Genomic DNA, 10573 nt, shown 5'->3' with positions numbered 1-10573 from the left:
GTCGAATTCCATTTCCCTTCTTAAATCTTTAATCGGATAAAAACTAAAACAGGAAAAATTATATAATAAAGTTGTGATTTTTATGTCCGCATATCACATGGAATAAAGAGTTATATATATATATATATAATTATTAAATTAAAAAAATAAATTATATAATATTTACTTAATAATTATATTTTTATAAAATTTCAATTCTCTCAGTTTTGTAACTTTCTAAATATATTTTTTCCAATTAATATTTTATCTAATTTTCAATTTTCCAATATAATTTTTTTTATATATTTTACATTTTTTTTATTAAAAAAATGGAAGAAATTCAAATATCCTTCTACCTAAATTTTGAGGGAACGTGAGGGTTGGGATATGGAACGTAGGAATGCGCATTTTTGCATGGTGAAAGGTGGGCACTTAAGCAACACTCTTTCTTCTTTTACTATTCTCACATGTGAGAATGAACTTTATAACAATTAGACTTATAAAATTAATTAAATTATATTTAAAAAATATTTAAATATAAATATAAATATTTAATTTAATAATTATTAAATTTATTCAAATTTACGGTATTTTTTTTTACTATGAAAGAAAATGAGCTCAATCATAACCTATTAAAAAAAAAAGAATTTGGGTTAGCGTGTGTGAGCCATTATTATTTGTCCTTGTCATCCTCCTAATCACTTTACTGTAGTCCTTTAAAAAGTTAGAAAAATAATAATTATATATATATAAATAAATAATTGGTGTCCAAGAAGAATCTGTTAGATTTTATGATGACACTGACTAATCCTTCTGGAGTTTTAAAAACGTTAATAACGCCTTTTTTCTCCTAATTACTTTGCCACCGCCAAACATTGCCTACTCATATTTGTCTCCCTCATCTTCCATTTTGTCGTCATTTTTGGTCATCTTATTAGGTTAAATGTCAAATTTGCGCCCATCTCATGTGGAATTAGAGTGCAAATTTTGATCAAAGTTACACATAATTTATTTTAATTCATATAAAATAAAATTATTTGAACACGAATAATTTACACAATTAAAAACAATTAATTAAGAATTTTATGACTAGATCTGAAATTGACTCGTTTGAATTAATTAAAAAAATAATTCACAATTTTTTTTTTAAATTTGACTTGAAATTCATTTTAATAGAGATTTTTAAATGAATCAACTGCAACTTAAAATGATTAAAAAAAAAATACTTTAATGATTATAATTCAAACTCAATTTTCTTAAGTCCAAATTTACTTTCGTTTGTCATCTTTATGGATCTTGGGCTGTCTAATACTAAATATTTGAAAATGGACTGCCATTTGATAGTCACTCTAATACTCAAGTCAATGATGGTATTTGAAGAAAATCAATGAAATAATTTTTTTTAGAGAATGTAAAAATTGTCTGAGAGTAGACGTTAGGGGCTTATTTATATAGTGATAAACGATATTCTAACATGATTTTCGAGATCCTATTAGCCAATCCTGAGCTCTCGTACATGCGTACGTTACAGAATAATATAATTAGTGTGATTCCTGGCTAGAATCACGCTATCATACTCAATGACTCTTATCGTGTCCACGCCATTTTGATCTCTATTTCGTAGCGTCGATATCCTAATTACCAACTTGTTAAGAATTCATATGATCTTAGTAAGACGATTTGATTGATCTTCTCAAGATCTGAGATCTCTGGGCTGAGCTTAAGAGCTTGTAGATCTCTATATTTCATGTCCACTTACAGCAACGTTCGATCCACATCAAACCGGTCTTGGACTTAGGCAAATCCAAACCTCCGGAGTCCGAATTTTGGAATAGACTATATCACTTATAAATAACATTAAGTGGATCTATTCAAATTATGAGTTGTGTCTGACTTAACCACTTGTCCAATTACAAATTGGTTTTGAGTCGAATGGCGGTTTAGATATATGATAAGTATCATCTTGCCTGATATATTTGTCAGCCAATTGCATCAGATTTGTCAGCATGGTTAGCATATTTTCCACAATGAGTTGAAAAAAGGCCGGTTCAAAGTTCCGTTGTTCACTGCCTCGACAATTCGTTTGTGATCTAGACCAAAAAGCTTCAAAGCCTTTTGATTGAATCCAGCAACGAATTCTCTCAGAGACTCATTCTTTTCTTGGTTGATGGTTTATAAAAAGGAGGTTGCATGCTTTGGTGGGACAATACCTATAAAGCTGGGCTAGTTGCGTGAATGAGTGCACCGATGCTGGTTCTACGCTGGTGTACCAAGTTTGTGTAGATTCCGTAAGAGTGGTGGGGAATGCTTTGGAGAGTACCATATATGATGTAATATGTAAATTCATCATTATTTTGTAATTATAGTCTTCCAAGTTCAGCATTTTGAATATGAGGAGAAGTGGCTCTTCCAGAATGTCTTCGGATAAAGGAGCACTTTTGTTCTATAAATCCATAAACAGTTTTAGTCCACGATATCTTTAACTATTCATTTTAAACTGTTAATTTGACTCAAGGTTTTACTTATCTTTTTTTTTTTTTTTTTTTTTTTTTTTTTTTTTTTTTTCAAGTAGAAGGCTCCGACTTAAGTTTATTAGGTGAATGTTATATTTTAAGGGATTGGATCAAATCAGATTAGACACTTAAAATTTTTTTTCAGGCCAATTTTAAATATTAGTCATTTAAATTGACAGATTAACTTTAATAATTGAGTTAAAGTCTTATTTTTGGTCATTCCCTCCTAAATGACGCACCATTTGGGCGTGGTCAAAAGTGAAAAGCTAATTAATTAATAATGATTGTCCTAATCCGAATAAGTTCATCTCACTCTCCTTACGAACACTTACCTCAGTTTATTCATTCGTTTTCTAAGTAGTCAGACATTTAAGGATTTGCAATTACCTTCACTGTTGGATCATTTATATCAAGGCTTCTCTCATCTCTTCCATGTGATTCTTTGATTTTAAAGTTTCAAGTATTTCCCATTTGTGCTGGCCAAGGCTCAAAAGAAGCCCTATTTTTACTTAATGTTTGAGTTCCCATCTGTGATAAAACTGATGACTGGAGATGGGAATTTGGATCCTTTCCCTTGCACATAATTTTCTAGAGGCTCTATCCGTTTACATAAGCTGTTAGCGTCCACTTCAACTGCTATTATGTAATCTCGAGTACCTTCATTGATCCTTGGAAATAGGTCTATCCAAGATGAATTCCATTTTAAACCGTTCATGATGACTTTCTCATGTAGTCCATTATAAAGCTTACCAGACCCAAGAATTATCAATTTTATTCTTCCAAGTTTCCCATAAGACAGCTTATTCTTCGAGCGGAAATCTTCAAAAATAATTTGTTATTTCTACAAGTCCCGGTTCTCCGGAAAGAAATCATATTCTGTTTCTATGATTCTCTCCAGTCCAGAGCATATATGTAGCCAAAGAAATGTTCAGTAGACATTCCGGCAAATTTCAGCATCTCCTTGTTATCACTGTAACATTTGACCAGAAACTTGGAATCTATAAGAAATTTTGGAACCTCATAGACATAAGCAAGAGCCATCGCTTCGTAGAAAAGAGAATGAATTCTTAATTAAGAATTTATAGAGAAATTCAAGATTGGTGAAAACCTTCATGCAAACAGATATTAACTCAGAAGAGCAATAACTCTGACAATGAGAGACAAACTGGTGAAATGAAGCAGAACATTGTTTATTTTTTGAATCTTAGTGATAAAATGAAGCTTCAGGACATGATCATTAAAAGATAACCATGATATAATCTGAGTCTGTTTCATTTCTTTCCTTTCCCCCTCTCACCCCTTTTGGTGAAAAAAGACATGAAAGTTAAAGAACTCACCAAAAGATTATGCAATTCACAAAATTACAACTGTCTCATTCACAAATTAGGCACATGAGTAATGATTGTAATTAAGTAGTACAATCAAACTTCAATTATCCTATATACTATTAATTGCTTCAAAATATAAAAGATAATTTTTAAGTGAATATATAAGAAATATGATAACACAAAAGAACTGAATCCAATGTCCCTGGATATGATTTGAGTTGTCACTAGAATATAAAAAAGAAGAAGAAGAAGAAGAAGAAGAAGAAGAATAAGAAGAAGAAGCCACAGTCATATGTCTGCAAATGAAAGCTGGAAGAATGCTGCAAAAAACTTCCAAGGTAGTATTTAGTTGTTATATAGCTTTAAACCACCAAAAGACACTTCATTGCTCTCATACAAATCACATAAAGCAAAACATGCATTGAAAAAGTAGAAGCGAAAAAAAAAAATCTAAATATTATATCTTAAATTTAAAGTTTTTTAAAATAAATTTGAATTTGCAGTGTTATAATTAAATCATTATTTTAAATCTTTATTTTAAAAGTTTATATTTATTTTAAATTTTATTGAAATTTAAGTTTAAATATTTGACTCTCAAACAATTTCAAATTACGAAAATATACACAAACAATAATATATGTAATATATTTTTTAAAAAGTATACTCTGATTATTTTTTTACACCCTCCAAAAATTCAGGTATTATTGGCGGTTAGTTGAGGTTCCGACGGTCAGACCCCGTATTAAATGGGACCCACAAAGTCCAATGCATGGCTTACACGTACGCTTGCCACGTCCTTTTCCTCCCTCGATAGCTTGATCAATTAAGCTCAAGAATTGAAGGGTTAGTTGTGGTCAAACGGGTCAAACTTCCAAAGAAAAAGTCAAAAGAAAAAATGACGCAACCGTCGGCACCCACCGCTACCCCCGCCGCCCCAACCATCTATACTACCATCCCCATCTCCCCCGCCGATGTCATATCTCGGTCACTTCATAACCTCACTGCCTTCGTCTCCCGCCTTCGCCCGTGGCCCGAACTCATCGCATCCGGAACCTTCAACCGCCCCGACTCCTTCGCCTCCGGCCTGAGCCGCCTCCGCATTAACCTCCGCTATTTTCGCATCAACTACGCTATCGTCGTCTCCGTCTCCGGTGCGTTGTCTCTGACGGGGTCCCCATATGCACTGATCCTATTTGCCCTCGTTTTCGCACTCTGGTTGCTAATCTACTTTTTCAGAGAAGATCCACTGGTCTTTTGGGGCTATCAAGTGAGTGATCGTCTGGTTTTAGTAGGTTTGGTTTTGGTCTCAATTTTGGCTATTTGGTTGAGCGGTGGCTTTTGGAGTTTGGTGTTAGGTATTGTGATAGGGATTTTGATATGTGGTGTTCACGCCGTTTTGAAGAACGCAGATGGGCTATTTCTTGATGAACGAGAGGCTGCATCAAGATCTTTGATCAGTTCAGCTTCTGGAGCTGGATATGGAGCTGTACCTGTATCCGATCGAGTTGAATTTACTATATCGGACTAACCTACTTTTAAAATTGTGCCATTGTTTGATTCTTTCATGAACTTTTCAAGTGTGTGTTTTCGTTGGATGAACCTGCAAGTTAGTTTTGTTCTTAGACAGAGAATATATTCAACAATCTACTGAGGTGTGAATTTTTCTGATAGTCTTCTTTTGTGTGTACAAGTGTGTGAGATTCTTGGGATGAATCTAGTGGATTGTGTTGATCTCAAATTCTATTTCTTTTTTCTTGATTCAACTCAGCAAATGTAATTTTTCTCTATAATGTTTGAATTTGAGTTTTGGTGTCCTCACGTGTTGTTTTATTTATGGTATCCAATTATATGAAATTCAGAACCTTGTGGAGCTGTCATTGTTAGAATTAGAACAGACACCCTCCATGCACTTTCCATCCTACATGGGACCTGTTGCATTATTAATCATTCAGATTCAGATAAAGAAATTAACTATTCTCAACTACCATTTTCCTTAATTTTTCCTGCTCGTCCATTTCATTCCCTGTAGATGATCATTTACTTTGAATGGTTGGTATTGGTAGAGTTCAAAGAATCAAGACATCCACAATTAAACATCTTGTAAAGTATCATAAATAGGAAAAAAAATTATGCTTTTGAACTTGAAAGTGGTAACGTGCAAAGGGAAAGACAACTGAATGATGAGAAAACTTATGTTTATACTTCTACCTAAAATGATTACAATGTTAACAAAACTGAGCTTCTCCATGCTATAAGAGAATATCATATTTTGCTTCTCATTCTAACTAACTTTGCTAGTGTTTCTTGCGCAGCCAAGGTTTGGGCATTGTTGTGGCCAAGCATCACTGTCCGGATACTTGTACAAGTCCTACATAATTTCTCGCCACTATCAAAGTGCCCGCCTCTCAGCAGCAACTTTGCCCTAGTTTCAAGTAAAGTAGCCTTCAACAAAGTTACATCGTGCCACACATATTCATCCACTCTTTGATGTCCTTGTATTGTCTTCGTCCAACAAAGTGAATCATGGCACCTGTCTTGTATTTGTGACACAAATGTCTTCTCTACTTCTTCAAGCACATTAGTGCACACTTTCAGAAGCTCCAGTGCTGAATTACACCTTGAGAAGGTTGTGAAGGCTCTAATTGCTAGTGGGAGTGCTGTCTTTTTTATGTACAAAACAATATCAATTGCCTTCAACTGGACAAGTGGGGGTTCAGATTTGAATCCAAAGACAAGGAATGCAGATGCCCATAAATGATCAGAGTTGATCATCGGGTTGCCAATTTTCCTTACTCCTTGCACAGTGGCCTTGGCAGCTGATAAACCTTCTTTTCTTCTTGCAAACACTTGAGTTATGGGGTGGAACTGAATCCAGCAAGCAGGATGCCTGTTAGCTTTCCGTGCTAGTCCTAGTTTAACAAGAAGAATGGCAGAATCTTCTTCACTTTGGGGCGCTAATCCACAACCAGAGCAGCAGGCAAATGGAAGGCTTAGACATTTGGTCCATTTTTTAAATCTATTTCCAATAGTAGGCATATCCTTAGCTGCTGTTGCCAGCAAAGTTACTGAAATGGGTGCTGGAGCAAACCAAGCACCAACGAGAAGCATTCTGGAGGCAAGAACGTTCTTTGTCCCATTGCTTTGCTGCAGAACATTGAGACAAAAATTTAGAAGCTTCATTAGGAAAGGATTGTTTTTACAGTATTGTTCATCATTTATGCTCATATAGGAGCATGCAGAACCATCTTCAGGTGGAACTTGATTAACTGCTTCGAAGAGTTCTGATGGAGAAATTGAAAACTCTGAAAGAAGTGATCCAATCACCCATAAACCAAAGCTCAACCTTCCCAATTTCTCATCAAATTTCTGAAGAAATTCTAGCTCATCGCGTTGGTAGTCCTTTTTCCTTCGCCCTCTCATTAAGATCATTGCATCTGCCAATGGCAATGGTGGAAGCTGCATCATGTCAAAATTCATCACCTTGGGTAGTCTGCTTGTGATAATCACGTGTGACCCTCCAGTGTTCCTTGGAATCAAATCATACAGGTCCTTCCCTTCCCACCATTCTGTTTCTGTCTCAAGATTGTCAATAATAAGTAGATATGGCACGTCTCGGAACAGCTCCCTTTTGACTCTTTTGAATGCTTCAAATTCTTGCTCTTCAAAGCTTCTAATTCTCTCTCGTTCCTTTTCACCATCAGCGCTCACATCCAACCCCAGATTAAGTGAGAGATTTAGTATGTTCTGCCTGAGATATCGAGCTTCGCCACCAACCCACAAAATCATTTTATATCTCTGAGAATACCTGTAAGCAAATTCAAGTGCAAGCTCTGTCTTTCCAATGCCTGCAACGCCATTTATGCAAAAAACACTGCTGCAACCCAGGCACTTGTAATTCCCACTTTTTGATTTCTTGTGTTTTGACCTCTTCCAGGAATTCCTTCCAATAACTGGTTCCACCCAGGCCTCTAATGCTGGTTCTTTGCACTTACCTCCGAACTCCAAATTAATATATCTCTCCCCTTGGGTGATGGCTGTCTCACTTTCATCATTTCCAAGGTCCCCGGATTGCTCATGGGCTTCTCCTTGTACTATTGGAATTGAGTACTTATGTTCAAGAGTATCCCCACATCCAAATAAGGCAGTTTCAATCTCCATGATCTCCTTCTCTCTACCAACAAAAGATTTGTTTCGTGGAAATGGAAGCTCCTCCAATCTTTCTATTTCATCTTTCTCAGCCACACTCTTTCGCCCAAGTTTAGCTCTTAATAGCCCAGCAGCTTTTGCTACACAGCTCCTCCAATTTGCCTCATTCGTTTCCAGTTTGAACTCATGATACTTCAATAGTCCAATTGCTTCTTTACATTCTTTATCAATTGAATTGCAGTAGAGAAGGCCCATGATTTCTGCAAGCTCTGTGCCAAAGAAAATTGGAATCAAGTTCTTCTTCTGAGCAAAGAATCTAATCTCCTCTAAGCTCAGATGGTTAAGGAAGCTGGAGTTCGTCACCACCACAATTCCATAAGCGACTGAGCTGATAACTCTGTCTGCAATCTCGTGGTTTTGATCTGAGTATTTGGATCTATCCGCAACAAAGCAAGCAATTCCCTGGAGCTCTAGCTCAGATTTAAGCCATTTACAGAAACGGATAAGATTAGGATTCTGGCCATGGAAGCCAATGTAAACGTCACAGCTCCTGAGTTTGGCATTGGAAGCTGGGGAAACAGACCCTTTGAAGGAAATGCGAGGGACAGGAAATGAGAAGGAGATGCGTGGTGGGGCAGGATCTGGTACTGGAACACAGGTCACGTACTTGAGCTTTGCATCAGCTGGGTCATCAGAATATTCGTATTGGTCTGATGGGAGAGTGTAGGAGCTGCTTGGTATGTCATCTGATTGTGAGCCCCGATATGATGAGACCTGTGGTGATGGATAGGTGACCGGTGTTGGATTCTCTGGTGGAGTAGGTTTTGGGGTTATAGCTCTTGGTGATATATATGGTGATTGCAGGGCTGAAACAAATGCTGATGATGGTGGAGACACTAGGGAAGGAGAGTTTAATGGGGATGATTCAATCGAGTTCTTTAAGTTTGGAGAAGGCAAATCTGAATTTGAAGAAGCAAGGAGAGTTGAGATGCCTTTACCAGTTTTGCTGCAAGAAGTTGAAATCTTGATGGTGAGCCCATTTGGAGGTTCCTGAGGAAGTTGACTAGAGAGTGATGCTTCTTCATCCATGGCCATGAATGAAGCTTCTCAAATCTTGATATCTGCAGTAGATCTCACTTCTCTTTAGAAAGCTAAACTTCACAATATTCTCCACCAGAAAACTTAGTACCTCTCGGTGGATGTACTCTGAACAATGTCACAGACTGGAAGGTCACAAAGACGCTCCATTATTTGCTTCACAGGAACCATTTTTGGCTAAGAAAAGCTTGGCTGTTTCTCCATTGGATTGGATTCCTTCCTCACATTGAAGCTGACAGACACATTTAAGTGAGTGGTTCTGACAAAAGACTATGGCCAAAGCCCAGAAGCAGATGAATGCAACAGTAAGTAATGCTTATGCAGGAGAATCTGCATGTGACGCATACCTGTATCACCTCTTAGTGTGGCCCTCTCAGTCAGACCCATAACTGTATTTTTCTGCCTCTGGAGGTGGATTTGACTAAAAGACTATTAACATATGAGGGAATAGCTCCTTCTTGTCCACACATTAATGCTTGGAGATGGGAAGCATTCAAGCTGTGCTCTGAGACAATAGATGATCTTTAAATCAGATTTACTGGAAACTGTATGGAGGTTGTTTTGTTAATCTCTGTCAATAATATTGGTCATCATATGAAGTAAAGAAGAGCTATAAATCATTAAAAACCAATTAAAGTATACAACCCCAAGTAGAGAATCATTGAAATTACCTTTGCTTTGTTCTGGGTTTGAGGCACAAAGGAAAAGAGAGGCCCTTCTCTGCTGCAGCTCTTCAAAAATCAAAACCTACCCCCTTCTGTCTCTCTCTCTCTCATAAGTCATAACAAGCTGTACAGAAGGAGGAATCTGACGTATGGGCTTTTTTTTTTTTTAATATGTCAGAATGATATATGGGTGGGATCTGCTAGGTTTTGAATTTATAATATTTATATTAACTAAGTGCTTGAAAAGAAGATGCAGAGAGTTAATGGGGCGACATTATATATTATTAGTACTATTTATTTAATACTTGCATCGGTCATCAGCTCATTTCTTTTTGTTTTATGTGTTGTACACTATAATCTAACAATTTTTAATCTTCGTTGGTTCTCATTTTATCACAGAAGCCCAAAAAATTGGTCAGAAATAACCCAAAGAAAAGGGCATTGGAAGGTGAACCATTGCTCAGAGCTTGTTGATTTTGTGTCTTCTCTTCAAATTGGCACTTGAATAAACTAAATATGTACCAGTCTGACAAAAATTGAAACTATTGTGCACTGGAAATTGGACCAAAGACCAGTCCAACTAGGGACTGAAGCCACAAGCATTATTGATCTTATCAATAGATTGAACCTGCATATGTAGCCATTTCTCTTTTCATTTTTTTGCAATAATTAAAAAAAAATAAAAAAGAAATAATATGAGCAGATAGGGTTGGTTTCAATCCACCATATATCTATTCATATTTGTTTTTCGTAGCTTCCCTTATCTCATTTGTATTTAAAATTTAAAAGGGAAGTTATGATTTGAATCTGCAAGCCTATTTTATTTCTTAATATTGTTAGTGCT

At 36.2% G+C, this 10573-nt stretch overlaps 2 protein-coding genes across 4 annotated transcripts; one reads left to right on the top strand and one right to left on the bottom strand.

The window, feature by feature from the left end:
• Positions 1–4642: 4642 nt before the first annotated feature.
• LOC110666642 (PRA1 family protein G2) lies at positions 4643–7131 on the top strand. The gene is made up of 2 exons (XM_058136013.1): positions 4643–5472; positions 6133–7131. Exon 1 carries the CDS (start codon positions 4716–4718, stop codon positions 5346–5348), a length of 633 nt encoding a protein of 210 aa, XP_057991996.1. The 5' UTR covers positions 4643–4715; the 3' UTR covers positions 5349–5472; positions 6133–7131.
• LOC110666641 (uncharacterized) lies at positions 5999–9919 on the bottom strand. Of its 3 annotated transcripts, none has more exons than XM_058136005.1 (3): positions 9736–9919; positions 9412–9635; positions 5999–9296 (listed from the first exon to the last, which is right to left on the bottom strand). In XM_058136005.1, exon 3 carries the CDS (start codon positions 9059–9061, stop codon positions 6083–6085), a length of 2979 nt encoding a protein of 992 aa, XP_057991988.1. In that variant the 5' UTR covers positions 9062–9296; positions 9412–9635; positions 9736–9919; the 3' UTR covers positions 5999–6082. The 3 variants fall into 3 exon arrangements, with proteins under 3 accessions (XP_057991988.1, XP_057991992.1, XP_021682901.2); XM_058136009.1 differs by having other exon boundaries at positions 9412–9609; XM_021827209.2 differs by having other exon boundaries at positions 9412–9569.
• Positions 9920–10573: the final 654 nt, after the last annotated feature.

Source organism: Hevea brasiliensis, chromosome 2 (genome assembly GCF_030052815.1).
Source record: "Hevea brasiliensis isolate MT/VB/25A 57/8 chromosome 2, ASM3005281v1, whole genome shotgun sequence".
Taxonomy (NCBI): Eukaryota; Viridiplantae; Streptophyta; class Magnoliopsida; order Malpighiales; family Euphorbiaceae; genus Hevea; species Hevea brasiliensis.
This window is presented reverse-complemented; position numbering and strand designations above follow the sequence as displayed.

Bases quoted from the DNA above. Each gene is read 5' to 3' on its own strand.
- LOC110666642 (XM_058136013.1), top strand. From the start codon at position 4,716: ATGACGCAACCGTCGGCACCCACCGCTACCCCCGCCGCCCCAACCATC.
- LOC110666641 (XM_058136005.1), bottom strand. From the start codon at position 9,061: ATGGCCATGGATGAAGAAGCATCACTCTCTAGTCAACTTCCTCAGGAA.